The sequence below is a fragment of the Balaenoptera borealis genome, assembly GCF_965194805.1.
Source record: "Balaenoptera borealis genome assembly, chromosome: 5".
NCBI classification, from domain to species: Eukaryota; Metazoa; Chordata; class Mammalia; order Artiodactyla; family Balaenopteridae; genus Balaenoptera; species Balaenoptera borealis.
The window spans coordinates 74,464,247-74,486,504 of NC_138862.1; the positions used below are offsets into that span (position 1 = coordinate 74,464,247).

Below are 22,258 nucleotides of genomic sequence, written 5' to 3' on the forward strand. Positions count from 1 at the left end.
TGGCCAATTTGCTTCATCTTCATCCCCTCCTCTCCCTGATCTACTCTGAAACAAATCCCAGATACGTTGTGTATATGTATTTCATTTTGTGTTTCCACAAGATAGAGATTCTTCCAAAAACCTTAACCTTAAAACCATTGTCACCTAAAAATTTTTAATAGTCATATCATCAACTACTCAAAAAATTTATTTGAATTAGGATACAAATAAGGTTCATATATTGTAATTGGGTGATAGGTCCCTCGAGATTTTTAAAATCTATACGTTTCCGTCTCCATTTTTTTTTCTTACATTTTGTTTGATCATTATCGTTGTTTGAAGAAACCAGGTCACTTGCCCTATAGAGGTCACCACAGTATGGATTTTGCTGAATGCACCCCTGTGGTTTGTCTATGGTTAAGGTCCTTCTGTCTCCTAGATTTTCTGTAAATTGGTTGTTTTGTCTAGAGGGCTGCCCAGATTCAGTTTCCTGGGTTTTTGTTTTTTGTTTGTTTGTTTGTTTTTCCAGCAAGGGCCCTTCATGAGTAGTATCCTTTTCCTCCATCCAGTCCCCCAGCTATTGGTCTCTCTTCTTCCCAGTATCTGGGATGCCATCTTGAAAGAATGTGTCCTAGGAGTAGGGACGCTGGGATCTAATGGGGGCAAAACTGAGAAGGAAATGGCTCAAGACAACATCTAGAAAACTCAAGGTCTTTACCTGTATCCACTGTTTAGTTAGAAGGTTCCCCTTCATCTTAATAGTAACTATTACTTCTTGAGTGTTTACAGTATGCCAGGCACTGTTTTGATTGCTTTTAATATAAAACCTACTTTATTCTTCTCAACAATGCTGTGCAGTCAGTACTAAAAGTATTATCATTTAGAAAAGGGGAACCAGCCCCAGAGAGATTAAATCACCTACCCCAAATCTCACCATGGTGTTTGCCAGAGAGAACAGTCCTATCTCCAGGAGTGCTTGACTTAGGGACTTTCCAGGCCTGTATCATCAACACATGGTGAAACGCTGCCTTCTCACTCTGATTGACCCTTTGTGATCTCAAAATAGCGTGTCAACTACAAATTCTTCTTTTATCTTTTAGGGAGTTTGCCTCTGGGACAGCTGCTCACATCCAGATTCCTCATCTCAAGGTCCCCTTGTAGACATAAGAATTAGGCTCCCTTGTTAGGCAGTACTTTGCAGGCTAGATTAGGGGACATGGCCCATCTGCCTGGAGCCCTTGCCTTTCTCTTGATGCTAGAGGACTACAGCGATGTTTTCCTATAAAGACAATCTGTTCGGCACTGGTATTTTTTTGACCACTTTACAGGATACCCACCCCTCACCCCACCTGATAAAAGCAATTTGGTCCTAGAGTTGGAGCTCTTCCTACCTAGCCCTGGGGCTGTGCCTAAACCGCGAGTCTTTCTGTTTCACCTGCAGAACCGGGGTAATGATCTTTGTATCTTTCAAGGAGGCCTCTTGTTTAAGGCTCCTCACCAGAAACGGGAACCAATAATATATCATGTGACAGCTTCAAGAACCAGACCTCAAAGTTCTGCTGGGAGCCAAACCTCTCTGTTCCAGAGACATGGATCGTCGGCCTGCGGCTGGGGTGGTGAGGGGGCCGAGGAGAATGGCAGCAGCAGGCAGTGGCAGGGCCAGCTACATGACTTGCGGGGTTCATTGCGAAATCCAAAATGTGGGGTCACTTGTTCAAAAATTATCAAGAACTTCAAGACAGTGACAACAGAGCATTAAACGAAACATGGGGCCCTTCCAAGTCTTCCCTCACTGGTACTTCGGGACCCATCCAAAACACTTTGATAAATGACGTGATGTTTGTAAAATGAGACCAGCTAGGCTGGCTTGTATGTGCTACTACTTTTCATTGGGCCTCAACTAACTCTGAACTGTGGAATATTCCAGACTAGGTATGGTGGGAACAGACAGAGAGTATCCAGGGGGAGAGTCTTGGGTGTCTGAAGATCACACCATGGCAAAAATGACCTAGCAGTGATTTCTGCCTCAGAGTGAGTGGGTGAGGGCAAGTAGAGTGTGAAAAAGTACATTTGCTGATTTAGTTATACATACAAACCATAGAAAGTAAAGCCCCACCTGAGGGGGCTTGGTCTATTCAAGATGCAGAGAAGGTTAGGTGAGAAAGCCTGGCACAGTATTGGGTTAGAGAAGGTTGGGAAACCGTGCCTTTGATTCTTTTTGAAAAACAGCAATGCAAGGAGAAACATTTGTAGATGTTTATGAATATGAAAGAAATCTGGAAATGTGAAATGACAGATGCCGATGAGGTTTCTTTGAGAAGAACCCACAGCGGAATGGAAGCAGGGCACCAGCCTGCCACTTCCCTTGCAGAGGAGAAGCTGGCTACTCTATGGACGGGGCCATACCCAGAAGTTGGGGGGCAGGAATGTCTGGAGTTTGTGCCTCAGGCAGTTTTCCCCCAGCCACCTCTACAGGATGACAAGACACTTCTTCCAGAAAACCTAGAGATAAGAATCCACACTGCACAACCCAGGGGCACCCTTCACCTCCTAGCCCAGCAGGGGGCTGTCCTCCAGGGTGTCTTTCCCACGCTCTGCAATGGGACCAGTACCCCACTGGCTGTCTGGTGCGGCTCAGTGTCTCTCTCCTCCAAGGTGGAGGCGTTCTAGCAAACAGTGGCTTTCCCACTGGTGGTCAGTGCGGTCCCCCGTCGGACACCATCTTGTCTTCCCTGCATGGCTAGCCAACGAGGGATGACTTGTGTCCTTGTCTCTTTTCTGCTTCACCCTACAGCATGCCACTGAGTTCCTCCTAGGGGATGAAACCAACTTGGAGCAAGATCACCCTGACTCCAGCAAAACTTGGTCTTCCTGAAAAAGTACTTAATTTAGTTCTAATGCTCACTTAATCCTTTAGTCTGGCTACCCTTTTTCCTGGCCGAGTGGTAAGCTACTATGACTCTCATTGAAAGGCTGAGAATTGCAGCGATTAAGAGCATAGAACCTACACCCAGACTGCTGGAGGTCAAATCCCACCTTCACCAATAACAGCTGTGGAAACTTCAGCAAGTCAATGAAACTCTCTGTGCCTCAGTTTCCTCATCTACAAAATGGGGATACTATGGGCTGTAAGGAGAGTTATATGAGTTAATACAAGAGAAGTCCTGTCGTGGAATAAATGTTACTATTATTATTAAATGAGAAATATGATTAATTAAATAAATATGTACAATTACTATTAAATAAAAAGATGACTTTACCGGTTTCTCGATGGCACCAGTAATTACATGGGGTAATTGTTTGGCCTGTGACTGAAATACTGAGTATTATTACCTAAAAGCAGCTTCCTAAATTGGCTCAAAAGTCAGTATCCCTGTGTCCAGATGAGCAGATTCTTTCTTGCTTCGAAAGAGAAATGAAGAGGAAAGAAGTGATTTCTTCTGTGGGGTTGGATGCTGTCCAGAGCCGTATGGCCATACTTTAAATTGATGAATGGCTGAATTGCCGGCAGAGAGCCTGACAGGCGGGGACTGCTGGGATGTTAAAATAAAATGATAGAAAATGAAGACAATTCAGCTGAGTTTCCACAGGGGCATTTGATCCGACCAGACTTCTTGCCAGAGCAAATGAGACCAGAGTGAGCTAACACCTGTAACAACATCGCTGTTGTCACTGCCTGAAGGGCGGCCACTGCGAGATGGAAAAGGAAATAAATAGTGAGGGGAGAGCGCAGACAAAGGAAAGATGCAGGCCTGGGAACCTGAGTGTTCATGCCGCTTTCAAAATGACAATGGGGTTCTAAAAACTGAGCACCACTTAAAACAGGAAAAGAAGAGGCTTCCAGCCTGTAAAGATGCTGCCCGGCCCCGGCCCTGGCCCCGGGTCAGCCAGGTCTGGACTCATCCATGTCAGCGCTGTGTGTCACCCACTGGGTGCTCTGGGCTTGTCTCCCTGGGACAGGCTGCACTCTGCTCTCTTCCTGGAAGCTGAAACTCTGACACTGTAACTAACTACTACAGTTATGGCATTTTTAAAATATATTTTTATTATAAAAAAATATGCGTTATTTAAAGAAAGCTTAGGAAATACAGAAAAGTAGAAACAAGAAGAATAAATTTTTCAAATCTCACTACCTAGAGCCAACATTTGTTAAAAGTTTGGGGTTTTCATCCAGACTTTAAAAAAAAAGTCAGAGTGATATGATTAAAAATATATATAATAGTTTGATTATACCTTACTTAATATTATTTCATAATCATTCTATATCGTATTATAAAATTTTATAGATATAATTGAATGAGTGTACAATATTCTGTCAAATAGATTCATTATAACAACTTTTTTATAAAACGACATTTTGAATATTTCCTTTTTACTAGTATAAACAATAATATAATGAACACTTTTTAAATAACTGCTCTATTGAGATAAAATTCACCTACCATCAAATTCACTTTCTAAAGTATACAATTCAGTAGTTTTTAGTATATTCACAGTTATACAACTATCACTGCTATTTAATTCTAGAGCATTTTTATTAACCCCCAAATAAATCCTGTACCCAATCCTCCTACCCTCTAGCCCCTGGCAACCACTAATCTACTTTCTATTTCTATGGATTTACCTATTCTGAACACTTCATGTAAATGGAATCATACAATATATGGTCTTTTGTGTCTGGCTTCACTTAGCATATTTTCAAGGTTCATCCATATTGTAGCATGTAGCAGTACTTCATTCCTTTTTATGGCCAAATCATATTCTACTGTATAGATGTACCACATTTTGTTTATCCATTCATCAGTTGATGGACATTTTGGCTATTTCCACTATTTTTTGCTATTATGAATAATGTTGCTATGAACACTCATGTACAGGTTTTTGTGTGGACATATATTTTCAGTAATCTTGGAGATATACCTAGGAGTGGAATTGCTGGGTCGTATGGTAACTCTGCTTAACTTTTTGAGCAACTGCCATTTTACATTCCCACCATCAATGTATGAGGTTCCCAGTTTCTTTATATCTTTGCAATCTCTTATTAATTTCTGTTTGTTTGCTTTTCACTAGCCATCCTAGTAAGTGTGAAGCATCTTTTCATGTGCTAATTGGTCCTCTGTATATTTTCTTTGAAGAAATGTCTATTCAAATTCTTTGCCTATTTTAAAATTGTGTAATTTTTATTATTAAACTTAAAAGTTGTTTTTATATTCTGGATGAAATTTCTTATCAGATATATACAGAAAATTCAAATATTTTCTCCTGTTCTGTGAGTTGTCTTTTCACTTTCTTGATAGTGTCCTTTGATGCACAAAAGTTTTAAATTTTGATGGAGTCCAATTTATCTGTTTTTTCCTTTGGTTATTTATTCTTTTGGTATCATATCTAAGACTCCATTGCCTAGGCCAAGGTTGCAAAGATCTACACCTATTTTTTTCTTCTAAAACTTTTATAATTTATTTATTATAGGGAATTTGCTCATGAGATTATGGAGGCTGGAGAGTCCCAAGACCTGCAGTCAGCAAGCTGGAAACCCACAGAACTGATGGGGTAGTTCCAGTCTGAGTCTGAAGGCCTAAGGACCAGGAGAGCTGGTGATGTGAGTTCCTTCCTGAAACCTGGCAGGTTCCAAATCCAAGAAGAGCCAAGGCTTCAGTTCAAGTCCAAAGGTGAAAAAAGACGGATATCCCAGCTTAAGCGGTCAGGTGGGAGGAAATTCCCTCTTACCCAGTGGAGGTCAGCCTTTTCATTCTATTCAGACCTTCAAGCAATTGGATAAGGGCCACCCACATTGGGAAGGGCATTCTGCTTCACTTGGCCCACCCATTCAAATGTGAATCTCATCCAAAAATACCCTCACAGAAACATCCAGGATAATGTTCGACCAAATATCTGGACACCCCGTAGCATAGTCAAGTTCACAAGTAAAATGAACCATCACACCTAGGGTTGGTGAAGGCCTAGTGGTGACATTTGAGCTAAGAGTGGGAATATTGGGGGAAGAGATTTTGAGGTAGAGGGAATAAGTTCTGAAGTAAGAATAATCCATAATATTCCAGGAATTGTAGAAGGACCAGTGTGGTTGGAAGGAGATGAGCAAGGAGGAGAGGAATCTAGAGATGGGGGCAGGGCTACATTGTGTGTGGTTTGTAGACTGCGATTAGAAGTCTAGATTTTATTCTAAGTAAAGTGGGAAGGTATTGGAGTGATGCAAAAAAGATCAAGGTGATGAAATGAAAAGGGTGTGTGTGTGTGTATGTGTTTATGTGCGTGTGTGTGTTGGGGCAGGGAGACCAATTGCAAGGTCAAGATGATGGCAGCTTGAATTATGGTAGTGGCTGTAAAGATGATGGTCAGAGGTTGGATATATTTTGGAAGTAGAGCTTGAAGGACTTGTTAGTGGATTGCATGTGAGACGTGAAGAAAATAGATGAATCAAATATTACTTCTAGATTTTGGCCTGAGTAACTGGATGCTTTGGTATCATTTATCAAGATAGGGGAATGTTTGCTGGGAGTTGGGGTGAGGAGTTGAGTTTTGGAGAAAATCAGAAGTTCTCTTTTGGCCTCATTAAGTTTGAGTTTGTTGCCTCTGACTAGAACTCAGGCTTTCTAACTAGGACAGGTGTTTTTCCTACAATGCCACACTATTCATCTGTTGACTGAAAAAAGATGCACAACATGAGAGCTGTGGGTTAAGTTTATTTGGGGCAAAATGAGGGCCATAGCCCGGGAGACAGCCTCTCAGATAGCTCTGAGGAACTGCTCCAAAGGGGTGGGGGTGGGATCAGTGTATATGTGATTTTGGTGAAGGGGGAGACGTGCAATCAAGCACACATGTTGGCACAGGGTCACTGCTAATTTTGAGAAGCAGATGTTAATGATTTTAGTGCTTTTCTAGATATGAGAAAATGCAAGAAATTGGGCTCATAAAATCTTCCCCTGAAAAGATCTAACTATCTGAAGGCCTGCTCTGCCAGTTTTTCCCAGAGCACAGAGTGCCTCATTCCTGATCTCTGCCCTGAACTCCTTTCAGGGTGTGTTGAAGGTTAACGGCTGCAGCGACTGGTGACTTCATTCTTATGGAACCAGATGGCGAGCGACAATTTTTAGTCTGCATATCCATTCAAAATATATGTATTGAGCACCTGCGTGCAAATTTCTGTTCTAGATGTTGAGGAAAGAGCCCTGAGCAAGTCGGACGCAGCAGAACTAGCTGCTGTTTCTTGAGTCTCTGCTGTGTGCTGGGCATTGTGCAGAATACAAAATGAATCAGACGCATCTCCATCTCACCAAATGCTTTCAACTTAATTGGGTCGTTTAGGCAGAGAGACAAATCAATAACAGTTGAAAGCCATAAATACATTTATCGAGTACCTGTTATATTCCAGGCACTCTGCTAGCCATGCCACAGGCTGGGAGTATAAAGATGAATTAAGATGCAGGCCTGTTCCCCAAAAACTCACACTCCAGTGGAAGAGACAGACACCTTCAAGCGGAGGAATGACTCAATGATTCTAATCCAATGTGGTCAACGACAGAGCACTGTGAACGCACAAATACGCTGAGCAGAGGCCATCATCCTGCATGAGGGTGGCCACCTAGAGGAGATGATAATTCAGGTGAGTCTTAAAGGATGGGTCAGACCAAGAAAGGGTGAAGGCATTCCCCGCTAAGGGACAGCACACGAACAGAACAGCGAGCTGCCAGAGAGTTTTCAGCAGAGAAGTGAATGGCTGGGCTTGCATTTTGTAGCTTCATATGTGTAGGTCAGTGGTGGTTGAAATGGGGGCGGGGGGAAGGGGAGGCAGGGAAGGACTGGAGGCGGCAGTGCCAGCCAGGAGGATGTGGCTAAGGATAACATCTAAGAGAGGAAAGACGGGAGCCAGAATGAGTGACAGGTGGTGTTCAGCATGGCGGGGGCTCTGCCCTCCTGCAGACCTGGAGGGTCAGCACGGCTTTCACCAGTGAGGGGCACTGAGAAGGGCTGAAAGGAGGACCTGGGGGACTCAGCCCTAAAGTAGATCAAGAGGCTGGCAGAGAAGTTTCCAGTGGAGGTGATAACAACCAACAGGGACTTCCCTTCCCTGATGAGCATTTCACGACGTCATGTAATCCTCAGGGTGCTGTTAGGCACACACCCCATTTCAAACGCGAGGAAATGAAGGGTCGGAGAGGTTGAGTGACAGGCCTGAGGTCAGACACCGCACAGCGGTGGGGTTTTTTATTTTGTCTTCCCTGCTGTAATGGGTCAGAACCAAGACAACACCACACCGAGAGAGATCCTTGGCTTTATACCCCAAGACCCCAAGGAGCAAGAACGAGTATGAGGCTGGGCAGAGCCTGCCGAGTTCCTGCCGGGCGCTCACGCTTCTTCCAGCCCAGCGGTCCCGCCCTCACTCTCCAGAGACCTGTCTCTCGCCTTCTCTGACCCCGGCAGGCCTGACAGCCGTCAGGCTCATCACCTCTGAGATCAGAAAGACTGGGAAGTAGACATTAGTGGCTGTGAGCTGAGGAAACACACAGAAGAGCAATTAAAGTGGCGCATGGGGGTGAGCTTGCCCTTAATGGTTTGCAGCTGCAGAAAGCATTCGCCTCCCCCTTCGGGCTCTGCCCTGCTGCTGCGGCTGCCTGTCTGTATTTCGCATCCTGACCAATTAGATCCCCATGTGTGCTGCAGGCGTGAAAAAATAGAAAGTGAATAATCCTTCATTCTCTGCATAGCGAGCAGCTTTGATCCTCTGGCGTGGGGGCCCTGTTCCATCAGAAAGTGCACCTCTTCTCGGTTTTCTTTTTTTTTTTTTTTTTTTAACTCAGTTTCCTTGTTTCAAAATGACATTAACCTCCACCCACAGACCTGTGAAATGACCACAATTCATCTTCAGACCCCTGTGATCAAAGCTGGGTTGGGGTTTTTCTTCATCTCTTTTTTAAACTCTTGCTACACAGCCCTTCTTTCCTCATGTTGGTTTGCTGCCAATGTTTCCAGGCTGAAATCAAAAGGAATAGTCTATTAATATCAGGCTCCTGCAACAAGGCCACCATTGTCTGCTTCATTTCAGAGTACCTATGGTCCTCTGGTGAGAGAGAGAGAAATGGTGAGTATGTGTATGTGTGTGTGTGTGTGTGTGTGTGTGTTCAGATAAGCAGTTTCAAAATAAGCAGGAAGAGAGGGAGTTAATCCTGGTTTATTTCAAATGTGAGATGAATCTCAGTGACTCTGGCTATAGATTCAAATACTGATCGCCTGTTTGACTTTGAAAGCATTAAGATCTCAGAAGCATATTTGGTAGGAGACCTATTTTAATGCTATAGATAAGGTAGTGGTGAAGCTGCTTGTGGTGGTGTAGGGGTACAGGCAATAAAGGAGGTGGTGGTGAGGAGGAAGGGGAGCTGGAGGTGGTAGGGATGGTACTGGTGTTGGTGTGAAGAGATGCGGGTAGAGAAGGCAGAGGGGGTGCAGGAGCTGGGTGGTCATAGTGATGATGGTGTCGAAGAAATGGAGGATGAAGTGGCTATAGAGGTAGTGAAGGGGAAAGTAGAGGAGGTGGTTTGGTGGTGAAGGTGAGAGAGGTAATGGAGGGAGTGGAGGAGGAGGTGAAGGATATGGTCATGGTGGGAGTAGAGGCAGTGGTGGTGAAGGACGTGGAGGAGGGGGTGCAGGGTATGGTGATGGTGATGGTGGTGGTGGAGGTGGTGGTGGTAGAGGTGGTGATGGTGGTAGAGGAGGTGGTGGTGGTGATGGTGGTGGTGGAGGTGGTGATGGTGGTGATGGTGCTGGTGGTGGAGGTGGTGATGGTGGTAGAGGAGGTGGTGGTTGTAGTGGAGGTGGTGGTGGAGGTGGTGATGGGGCTGGTGGTGGAGGTGGAGGTGGTGATGGTGGTAGAGGAGGTGGTGGTGGTGGTGGTGATGGTGGTGGAGGTGGAGGTGGTGATGGTGGTAGAGGAGGTGGTGGTGGTGGTGGAGGTGGTGGTGGTGGTGGAGGTGGTGGTGATGGTGTATATAAAGGAAGTGGAAAAGGAAGTAAAGAGGTGGTGTGGGAAGTGATGGTGGTGGAGAAGGAGGTGAAGGGTGAGCAGAGTTACTGAAAACAAGAACCAGCTGCTGTCTGTCCTTCCATCATCCTGTCTCAGCAGATCCCACAAGCTGGGAAGACTCAAAAGCTTATCCCATGAATCCTCGGTTTCACCCAGGTGTATGTAAATCTTTTCCTCCTGCTTCACTGGGCAGGTTTTGTGTGGTGGTCACTCCCAGCTGAGGGCTGCTTGGATAGCCCTTGTTGGAAACAGCTCTCCCTGGATCAGTATCTCATAGCGTAGGTCCACATCATCCAAGTTCATGACATGCATCCACTGCACTGTAAACCTTCTGGGAGTGGCGGGTAGAGGCAGGGAAGCGGTGGGGTAGAGATCAGCTGGATCACCCAGATCGAATATGCTTAGGGCTCTTGAGTGAACTGCATGATTCAGTAAGAAAAAAGAACTGGGAGTCCTGGGGCCTGGGGCCTAGCCCTGCCTCGGATAGCCGCATGGCCTCCAATGGGCCACTTTCCTCTCCATTCCCCAGTCTCCCACTGTGTGAAATGAGATCATTGAATCAGAAGAGTTCTGCCAGCTCTGACCCTTGTCTTCTATTTTGGAGAAATTAAGGCAAATATTAGAGCCTTGCTTGAGTTCCATCCTGACTTTCTGAGGATGGAGTTTTATTTCCCATTTCTTCAGTTTGGGTCCTTTCCTGAAGGCAGAACAGAGTGGCCCTTAATTTACCTGTGTCAGCCTTGGGTAAGTGGGTGGGTCACATGACCCAGTGCCCATTACCCTCAAGCCATCACCAGAACCAGGTTCAGATCAAAGTCAGACTGATTCTTCCCATACCTGCCTTAGAGGAAAGGTCACAAGTTCTGGTGAGAGGGTTCCAAAGTGGCCTGTTATCACCTGTCATTGCACATTGCCAGAGATGAGAAATGCAAGTCAGAGCCCTAGAATAAAGCCGGACTCTTCCATACCAGAGAGTAAGCAATTGACCCCGGTCTAAGAAAGCTGCCAGAACCGGAGCAAGGGAGGGCATGGGGCAGGAAGGGCAATCTAGGGGGCGGATTCTTTGCTGCTGATCAAGAGTCAGGACAGTTGCCGGTAGTGAACTTTTCCACCAAAGGACAAAATTGCCCTTGTCAGGATGCGGCTGTGTGGCAGGAGCGCTGGATTTTTAGTCAGAGACTTGGCATTGCAGCTTCTGAGACTTTGAGTTCATCGCTTCCCTTTTCTAGACCTCAATTTCCTCCTTCCCGTTGTAATGGGACAATAATAACGCCAGCACCAATGTTGCCCTGAGGGTAAGATCACTTTGCAAACTGCTCAATATTTGATAAGTGTTAAAGGATTTTTATTCCTATAGCTCCCCTTGACTTTGGACTTGACTTGATGGGGTAGCTAGGAGGAAAGGTGAGCTGGATGGGAGCTGTTCTGACACACCTGAGCAGCCTGCGGCCATTGCTGATTTAATTACAAATTTCCAGCTGAGAAGGCACCACTTAGGCACCTGTAATTGAAATGTTCTCAAAGGGGCACTGGCTGTAACCCCATGTGAATGCCTCAAAAGATGTAATTAGCCAACTGAAGAGCCAGGCCTTTAAAGGAAGGGACACAACATTTCCTGAGTATCGACTACATGTCAGGCTGGGTGCCTTTCATGGATGATCGAGGTTAATTCTTATAAGGTAGAAATTATGATCTTTACTTTATAGATGAGGAAACTGAGGCTTGGAGAGATTAAGTGACGTACCCAAAGTCATAGTGCTGAATCTAAATTCAAACCCAGGTCTGTCTGTCTACATCGCCATCATGCCATGGTGATGTCTTACCAAAAGAAGTTGAAATCTTTCTCTGATTGATTTTTAAATAAGGCTATCATGGCTTGCCTGACTCTGGATCCCCGGAATTGACACTGGTTTCTGAAGGCCAGCTTCCCTGACCAGGATCAGCCACCAGGGAGGGTAGGAGAAACAGTATGAAGGAAACCTTGAGTACTATTTCCCAGCATTAATCTCATTCCCCTCAGAAGGGGAATCTAAAGGTGCCTCCAAAAAATGCAAAGGAAAAAAAAAAACCGTCCTGGACAAACTCCAAGGGGAAGGAACTTTATTGTTCTTGGTTTTATTTGCTCGAGGGCAAGAACAGGATTGCTTAAAAGCTTTGTAAATGGCACACAGGTGATGGGGTCTGGCTGGTTGGTGCTGGTGGCACTCAGGATATGGCAACCACGGGATGCTTAGTGAAGGGGCTCAAACATCCTTTCCATCTCCTGGGTCCTAAGATCATTCAGATTCAGAGCGGCGACACTAAGTCTGAAGGAAGAGGATATGTGATGTGCAGGAGCTTCTGTTTAGGTGGAGATGGAGGAGATGGAAGCACGTAGCACTTTGCTTGTTCCCCCCTGTTGAAATGCTCCACTGCCCTCTCTTCCACATCTGGATCCTTCTCATCCTTTGGGTCTCAGTTTAAATGTCACCTCCTCAGAGACGCCTTCTCAGGTGATCAGATCTGAAGGCTGTCTTCTCCTAGCTCATCTTCCTTTCCCAGCAGAGGTGCACTGGTCACAATTTGTAATGATACGTTTAGTCATTTACCTGCATAAAGTCTGTCTCCACACCAGACTCTTAGACCCACGAAGACGGGCACCACCAGGACGGTCTATTTCTTCACCATGTTTTACTGAGTGCCCAGTACATGGCAGGATGAATGGATAAGTGGAGTGGTTAGAACAAAGGAGTTCTTAATGCATGAAGGGGTGAGCTGCGTGGGAAACCTAAGTATATGGAAGGAAGGGAAGGGAAGACCCAATTCTAAGCAGTTTTAAGAATAAGAACATTTATTGCAGCACCTAACGAGGAGCCTCGCAACAGGCGCTTCCAGAACTGGCCCCACAGTTGCGGGCTGTCCTTGTAGGCAGTGGGATTAAGAAAGAACATACATTTTCACTAATTAAAGAAAAGTTTTGAATTGCAATTGTTCCCCAGTTCATTGACGTAATGGTAAACCTTCACAGTTCAGAAATGCTAAGCCATTCATTAGACATCTGCTGTGAAATTAACCTCCAATCCCTGCAGCTGAGACATTAGACCTGGGCCCTTTTCCTGGAAGGCTAAGTTAAAGAGGTTCGTGTATGGAAACCACTGGGGAGTGTCACCTATAAATGGCTGGGTGGTGAGACTTAAGAAGAACTAGGAGCCTCTCCTTTCCCATTCCCTACCCCCAGCCTTGGCCCAAGTCTTCTTGTTAGATTTCAGAAATTCCTTGATTATTGTATATTCCTTGGACTGTACACCTGGTTGCTTAATTGGCATCTCCATGGGCTGTCTAATAGACCTCTTGAACTTAAAGCATTTAAAATCAATTCTTGGTTACCTCCACCCCTACGAATTTGCTTCTTACCCAGTCTTCTCCATATTGGGAAATGTACCACCATTCACCTCTTCTCAAGCCAAAATTTACGAGTCATGTTTATTTCATCTCTTTCCTTCACAGCCCACATCCAATCCAGCAGTAACTCATGTCAGCTCTGTCTCCAAATTACATCCCAAGTCCAGTCACTTCTCACAGTTTCCACTGCTGTCGGCCTAGCCCTTGAACCCTCCTCTCTTACTTGGACCACTGCAGTAGCCTATAAGTTTGTCTCCCTGCTGCTGTTCTACTTGGCAACCAACTCTTTTTGATCATCAGAAATGTGAAAAGATCATAACACTCCCCAACTTAAAAACCCCTAATGGCTTCCTGATGCCAAAGAATAAAATTCAGTCTTCCTCGGTGGCCTACGAGACTCTATGGGATCTGCCCTTTGCCCGCCTCACGGGCTTCTTGAAAGCTTTGTTTACTCTGCTCAGCAACTGGCTGGGTCCTCAGGACCATTGCAGCAGTCAAGTCCGAAATACCTTCCCCAAGAACTCTGCAGGCTGACTTTTTCTTATTATTCAGGTTTAACTTAAATATGTCCTTCTCACAGAAGTCTTCTCTAACTCTTGATCAAAAATAGCCCACCCCTCCAGTCTCTAAGTCCTTACCATGTTTATTTTCTTCATAGCACTTTTCACTATTGGAAAATATTTTACTCATTAGATTACCTTTACTATCTGTCTTCACAGCAGAATGTATGCGTCATGAAGGCTTATATTGCTTATTGCTGCAGCCCCTACTCTAGAACAGGGTCCATATTTATAGGTATTCAGTGAATATCTGTTGAATAAAGACAAGTTTTAAGCCTTAAATCTCATATTAAAAACCAAAACTCTTGGGGCTTCCCTGGTGGCGCAGTGGTTGAGAGTCTGCCTGCCAATGCAGGGGACACGGGTTCGAGCCCTGGTCTGGGAGGATCCCACATGCCGCGGAGCAACTAGGCCCGTGAGCCACAACTACTGAGCCTGCGCATCTGGAGCCTGTGCTCCGCAACAAGAGAGGCCGTGATAGTGAGAGGCCTGCGCACCGCGATGAAGAGTGGCCCCCGCTTGCCGCAACTAGAGAAAGCCCTCGCACAGAAACGAAGACCCAACACAGCCAAAAATAAATATAAATTAAAAAAAAAACAAAAAAACCAAAAAAAACCCCCAAAACTCTTTGCAAGAAGAAAGGTCAACTTTTTTTTCAGGTCTTGGGAGGACCGAGACACTGTAGGGACAGAGGGCATCGAAAATATAGGTAGGTGAAGCCTAAGGTAATATTGTAATGGGAGAGCTTAAGAGCATAAAGGAAGGACGAGGATGGGTGACTGGACAGGTGGTCCAGGATTTGGTCTTGGTTCAACCATGATAAATTTAGAGACTGAAGATCCTAGAGTCAAAAAAGAAGAAAGTCACTCAAAGGTCTGCCCGGAGTCCTTGGATTTTTTTTCAACCAAGTTTGAAATCTCAGGCAAGTGCTTCAACCCCTCTGGGCCTTAGCCTCTCAGAGCCTTGGGCTAGATGATCACTAAGGTTTTGGCCACCTGTGATTGCTCCATGTTTATTCAGGAAGTCATAGCCGAGCACCTACTGAGCTCCAAAAACTGTATGACATGCTAGGAATACAGCAAAGGACAAGGCACAGTCCTTCTCCTCATGGAACTTCTAACATAGAAGACAGAGATTAGACAAAGAGTTACACAAATAAGCATGCCATACAAATTGTGTTGGGAAGGGGAAGTAAAAGATGCAATGAGAGGTGATAAATGAGCACCTTGTGGGGATTGTAAGGTCAGATGGACCTACTCCCCCCAAAGAGATATTTTCTTAATATTAAAAATATTCAAGCTTTGGGGGAGGGGACAATGTGGCTTGGGGGAGGGTTTCTGGCTGAGTCCCTGATCGTGGGCTGTGCATCTGGGCAGATGCTTTCTCCATTGCAGCGAAGAACCCCCAGTTCCTGGTACATGGCACGCGGGGTCCTCCTGGAGCCAGGAGGGTGTGCTCAGTGGGTCATCTCTGGGCCGAGGGTGGCTAGGGAGAAGTTCTCTGCAGTGTGAAGACTGGTTTTCCTCTATGCCGCAGATGAAGGTGAAACTTGGCGTTTTCAACTTTTTATGGCAGTCCCCTGACCCCACCTGGCGAAATCCCCACAGGCAGCAAATAGAAGTTGGAGGTGGAGGGACTGCCCATTCCTCCCCTACTCAGTGTGTGATTTTGTGTGGGTGTGGGTCTTGGTATGTAAATTTATTTGTGCAAGAAATATCACTTTATTTTGTTTAAAATGATCTTAAATCTTTCTCTATGCCCCCATCCTTTCAGGTGGAGGAACTCAATCCCAGTCATTACTGGGCTCTCTCCTCCACTCTCCCCAGTGGGTCCCAGGGGAGGCTGAGATCCCCCAGCCCTCCCAGGCTTGGCCATTCTGGGGCACCGAGGAGCCATCCCGAGGAGCCTCGGCCACCTCCCCGAATGGCTGAGACCACACAGGACTCCAGGGACCTCTCTCCAAGGCTGGAGAAAGTTCTCATCTCTCTTCTCTCCTAGGCTGCTTTCAAAGGTCCCTCCAGGACACCTGGCATCTCTCTGTGCTTTGACTTCTACAAAAGACAGCAAGAGACTCAACTTTCAGGCTTTGTTGCTTACTGCCTGCAGAAATCCCTGAAGCAGGACTGTCTCTCTGCTTGGAGGGCTTGTGGAAACTCAGGAAAAATGCATACAAATTTATACTTTAAAAATTGTCCTGCCATAAGACTGAGGCTCTGCAATCAGGGAAAATCTGCATCTGTCTGAGTCTTGACTTTACCTGGGCAAATCGCCACCGCTTTAAGCCTCATTCCTCATCTGTAAATTAGGGAAAATTGTAGTAGAGACCCCTTCATGGATATATATGCAATATATTTAATATATGCAAATATATTTGCATGCCAAATACTTAGCACAGGGTCTGACACATGGCAGATGCTCAATAAATATTAGCTATGATTTTAATAATATATGATGTTAGTTATAGTTATAAGATATACTGTTAATTATGATCCCCTAGCTTAGTGATCATATAGGTTTTATGGAAGGTGGTCTTTCCAGTGCTGCTAAGCCTTTTCCACCTACCCTGGACTGTTGAACAGGGCTTGGCGAGGCCGGCAGTGTTTTCATGCTCCCCGAAGAGCAGGTGCAAGTCCAGTCACGACTTCTCCCGTCAACCTTGTCAAATCATAAAGAATGATGATCTGTCCTTGGAGGTTCCTACTTTCCTAGTGGCAGCTTCTGAATTATACCTCTCTTGTTCAGACAGATTTTTTTTTCTTCTCTCTACCCTCTCTTCCCCTCCAAAATACTGCAAGTAAATATCATTAATATTGATTTTTTTTCAACCTACCCTCTGGGGAGCCCATTTCCACCCCCTGAAAGTCTGGGAGGCCAGCCTCTGATTATAATTTTTCCTAATGCGAAGTCAAATTTTTGTTTGTTGTGGCAATCTTAAATCTTTTTGAAAAAGAGGCTCAAGTCTTTGGGACAGACTCTGACAAGGGCTGTGTGCACACGCTGATGACAGAAGGGTGGAGCCGGGAGGAGAGCAAGGCTTCCATTTGTGAGCTTGGGCAGAAGGATGAACCTCAGAGGGAAGGAAAGGAAGGGAGAAGAGGAGGATCCCCGGGCCTGAGGAGAGAGACACAGAGAGACAGATCCACCGGATGAGGACCTGGGGAAAATGACACAAGGCCAGACTGCCTGTGTACTTTTCCGACTAAACTAAGAACATATTTGACATGAGAAAAAAAAGTGTGTGTAAGGAAAATGGCCTTAATGGATGAGTTGGTTGCATCTTTCCAAATTGAAAGCCAGACCCAGGAAATTTCATTCAGGAATTAAATGCAGAGTAAGGCTGATTTCTTTCTGATTTTGAGTCGTTCTGTAGATTGGAATAGATCATCTCTGCATGTATTTTCTATACTTTAAAGAAACAAGAAAAAACATTGACTTTAAGGGTTCTGCTGATAATATGTTTGAGGACTAGCTTTTATTTAGTGCCTGATATGTGTTAAATATTTAGTAGAGGTTTTATAAATGTGTCTGAATCAACCCTAAAAATAATACTGTGTGGGAGACGTTATCTTTGTTTCTTCCTTTCTTTCTCCCTTCCCTTCCTTCCTTCCTTTCTTTCTCTCTTTCTCTCTCTTTCCTTCCTACCTTCCTTCATTTCTCCTTTCTTTCTTTCTTTGTGCTTGAACTGAAGTAGTAGCAAGGCAAGCATGCTTACTTGGTTTGTAGTTAACACTAAGTTGAAAAGGGTTGCTAATATTTTAAACGAGGAAAATTCAAAGTGACTGATAAATAGATGGTCAAAGGATGTTTAATAAGAATAATTTAAAAACTGTATAGCTAAGGAAAACAAAAGCAACTCTAGCAATATAGTGTATTAGCTGGAACATAGGCAGTATTTAAAAGAATGTTTCTAGAATGAACATGAATATGACACTTCTGATCCTATTGTTTAACTGGAAACCTAAAACCTACTGGGGGTTCTTAGACCAACAACAAGTTTTTTGGGAGGGAGGGGGACTATTTTTCTCTGTTCTAGATGTAGACAATGAGGATCAGAGAGGTTAAGTAGCTTGTCCAAAGTCATGTGACCTGTAAGTACAGAAGCTGGGATTTAAACTGGGCCTGGCTCAGGCCACCTGTCCTGTCCAGTCTCCCTCACCAGACAGGGCCTGAGAATTCTCTCTCCAATGTTCTACCTCTTTCTTCTGCTTCCAAACTTCCACCGTTCATGGAACCCATCCCTCAGGACTCCTCCCCTTTCTCAGCTGCAGCTGCCAAGGCATTGGCTGTAACCTGCCTGCTCCTTTCCCTCATCTCTCAGCAGCCCAGCAGGGCCAGAGCATCCCAGGTATACAACAAATATTTCTTCACCTGACAGTCTCCCAAGGATGTTGTTAACCCCTAGACAACAACGCAAAGTCTATTTTTCAAATTACATCAGTCAATGACTTTTTAGTTTTTGTATTTATCAAAGTTTTACATGCACATTATGTGGAGAGTCAAATCATTCTACGAGGGTTGCCTTCAATATGTTTGTGTTTCTCTTCTGATTTTCCAGTTTTAAGCACTGACTCTGGAATTCCCACTAGGTAAGATGAGTTTTGCTCTTTCATTCTCTGCCCTAGCCAGGACACCACCCCCCCTTACACTGCACACTCCTCTTCCATTCCACATCCTCCCAAGATTGTTAAATACGAATGTAGTTTATTCAGAATTCTGTGTTTACATTGTTAAAAACAAAATTCAACCCAATAAATGTTAAAGAGCTGGCTGGATCTATTCAATGATTCGTGAATCAGGTAGCATCCAGTCTAGCAGACAGAAAGGAGCTCTGAGAGGCTGTATAAAATGAAAGACTTTTACAGGCAGAAAGGAGCAGAAACAGGAAGTTATACTACGTAAGTTCCTTTTAGGGATGGCAGGGGCTATCAGGTTAATGACCTGTCTAGTACTACTCAAGCGATTCCTGATGGACTGGTTTAAGATTCCATTTCAGGGAGAACCGGAACTGTAATTAAGTCTTGATTTGCTGACATGGAACTTAGCATACGTGACTCCATTTTGGGCCTGTTGTCTTGTTTTAACAACATTATGAAAATTTATATTTATAATGGAGCCTTTGGTAAACTGTGATTATTTTTCCTTTCTTGGAGTTAGTAACTATCTTATTTTTTCATCTGCTTTGTTTCCTTTGTATTAAGCAATAATTAAAGTTCAAACTCTGCCAAAGATCTAAATCCTCTCCACAGTTATTTGAAGGATCAGGTCTTCTATCAAACTCATCTCTGTGTGAAGCCCCTCCCACAGTTCTGCCCTGCAGCGCTGGGGGTGGGGCCTCCACGCCTGGTGTTCCTCCTGGTACCCCTGCAGCACCCTGGGGTTCCTTTCTTTCCCAGTTGGAGCTCCTGCTTCCTGCATCCATGTCTTCCTCTTTCTTGGTTTACTCTTGAATTTGTGAGGAGCTCTTTTCCCAGTAACTTCATGAGAAAGGGGGCCTTTTTTAAAGGATTTTTTAAAAATTAATTAATTTATTATTTATTTATTTTTGGCTGTGTTGGGTCTTCGTTTCTGTGCGAGGGCTTTCTCTAGTTGCGGCAAGCGGGGGCCACTCTTCATCGCGGTGCGCGGGCCTCTCACTATCGCGGCCTCTCTTGTTGCGGAGCACAGGCTCCAGACGCGCAGGCTCAGTAGTTGTGGCTCACGGGCCCAGTTGGTCCGCGGCATGTGGGATCTTCCCAGACCAGGGCTCGAACCCGTGTCCCCTGCTTTGGCAGGCAGATTCTCAACCACTGCGCCACCAGGGAAGCCCGCCATGCCTTTTTAATCTCAGCATTCCCAGCACTTGGCATCGTAGGTGCTCAATAAATGTTTGTTAAGTTGATGAAAGGATAAAGGAAGAAAGGAAGACAGGAAAACATCAGCAGAGAAAAAGTTATCACACATCTAAGAGATAAAAGGGAAACAATAAATCCTGATAACCTGATGTTAAATGACTGACCTACACTTTTAATTTATGATTTACATAAGTAATAATGAAAGTTCACAAGAACACCTGGATTTAGGAAACTCTTCTCATCTTTTCCAAAGGCAGTCTGGCACAGGGGAAAGAATATAGGCTGTGAATGAATTACCTAAACTTTCCGTGTCTCTGTTTTTCCATCCATAAAAGATAGGGATGATAATACTTACCTAGGAAAACTGTGGTGTTGGGTGACAACTGATAGTAGCTGAGCACTTTCACCTGTCATTCTATCAAAATGACATTTAAATTAAATTAAATTAAACCATTTGCATGCAAAATATCTAGCTCAGTGCCTAGCCTGTTGTAGCACTTGGTGAATGAAAATTACTTCCCTTCTTTCTCAAGGGCTCAGGGCTCTCTGAATTGCCAAACACAGCAGTATCAATTGTGTTGAAAATGGTTTAAAAGCTTAGATTTGGATTCTGAAGCATGGTGAGATGCCCATTCTATTCTTGGCTTTCCATGTGACTCGCTGTGTGCCCTTCGCAAGTCCCTCCCCCTCTCTGAGCCTCAGTGCTTTCTTCAGTAAAATGTGGGGTTACATGGATGGTGACTCAGGTCCCTCCCCCACCCCAACTCTGTCATGCTAGAATCTGGTTCTATGAAATGTCCTTCCCAGAACCCGACTCCACACAGCTGCTGTGAACATAGTTTGCCTACAGATAGCTGCTATCTCTGGCCCTGGCACCGGCTCCTACAAGACTGGGGCTGTGGTAGGTGTCCTGAGGTTGACTGGGGAGAAGCGAGTACATTATTCTGCAGTGTAATGCAAAACAGACCTGGCCTTGGCTCCGGCCAGCACCAAGGAAGTGGACTTCATTGTAAAAGCCACCTTGTCAGCGTCAGGTCGGAGTGATTAATGACTCTTTAATCCCACAGCAGAATACCTGACAAAGTACGCTTGGGCCAAAAAGGCAGAACAAACCTAATTAGCGTGGTCGACCCACTCACAAGGTGTGGGTTGCTAAGGATCCCAACAGCTTGGAAAGGAAGCCTCTCCCTTTAGGTCTGTGAAAGCATCAAGTGGCCACAATGGGGAAGGGACTCCATTAAAAGGAGGGGGCCGGCCAATGAATAAACATGCAGGTTACCGTGTTGATATTTCACTGAATGCCGTTCTGAAGTGGGGTGCTTGGGGCCTCCAAGGCCGGCGCCCCTGGTATTGTGCTGGGGGAGGGACTGGCCATTTGAAGTCAAGGTGAGGACATACTGGGGGCAGATGGAACCTGCTTTGTTTGTGAAAGAGTTTTTCTGCTATTTATGCTAATGAGTGGGAAACACTTCTCAAGCATTTCAGATGATTCTGTAATGAGGCCGGGCAGAATGTGCCAACATTGTTGGCCCAGGACGATTTTAAACTCCCACTCGCCACATTAGCAGCCCCTTTCTTTACACGAAGGCCCTTGGAGGGTAAAAGGGGACAATGAAGGGAGAGGGAAAACATCACAAAGAGAGGCTTTTGTTTCGCGTTCCTTTGAACCCTCTCAAAAGCCGGGTTTCAAGGGGTGTGTTGGGTCTGCCTTTCAACGTTACTGAACCCAGAATCCCCTGTTGTTTAGCAACATAGAAAGCTGACCTTAATTGACTCCACTTCTGAGAAGGCTTTGTAAATCACTCTGCCCCAGAGTGAAATTTCCTGATGGGGTCTGTATGTGATATATACCATTATACACTGGATACCAACGCGCCTTCCCACATACACAGTGATTTCCAGCTTACACCCCACTTTATGGCCATTGTCTAGTTTAATTCTCACAGGCACTTACCGCTGGATGAGGAATCGTTGCTCTCAGTTTACAACTAAGAGAACTGAGCTGCAGAGAAGTTAGGTGGCCGGCCCAGAATCATACGGCAAGAAAGAATCAGAGCTGTGACCCAGAACTTGGATCTCTCTGGCTTTTTCCACTCTATCACAGATATTCCTGGGATTGGAGATCATGTAGATGTGTGTGCCAGAGAGATATCTTCACTGATGAGTTGCTTAAACACATTATTTTTTGGAGAAAGAAGGGCACCACAAGATTATGGTGACATTTTGGATTTCCCCCTTAATTTCTGGGCATGATATCATTTCCTGGACAAGACTTCTCCTTTCACTGTACCTTAGCTGTGCCCAGCTGATTTGTACCCCCCTCTTCCTTCCTCACCCCCAAGTCACCCAGCTACAGGCACATGGCTGTTCAGTGGAGCAGTACTGGTGTCTCACCTTCCCTATGGGATGGCACTTCTCTGAGCCTCACCAGTGGGGTGTGTTGTGAGGAAGGGGTTCCACCCTGGAACTCG

The 22,258-nt window shown here is 45.0% G+C and overlaps 1 protein-coding gene across 2 annotated transcripts in view; it reads left to right on the forward strand.

The window, feature by feature from the left end:
- Positions 1-3,711: 3,711 nt before the first annotated feature.
- The window catches only part of LOC309629367 (uncharacterized protein), a 38,408-nt gene continuing 19,861 nt past the window's right edge, over positions 3,712-22,258 (forward strand). The window contains exon 1 of one of the 2 annotated variants that reach the window (XR_014245018.1): positions 3,712-9,076. Coding sequence is in view for 1 of the 2 variants with exons in the window: in XM_082393404.1 (XP_082249530.1) it covers positions 7,589-7,600 (12 nt within the window). In the remaining variant the exon portion in view is untranslated. The remainder of the gene's footprint in view (positions 9,077-22,258) is intronic. The other variant, XM_082393404.1, reaches the window with a different exon arrangement.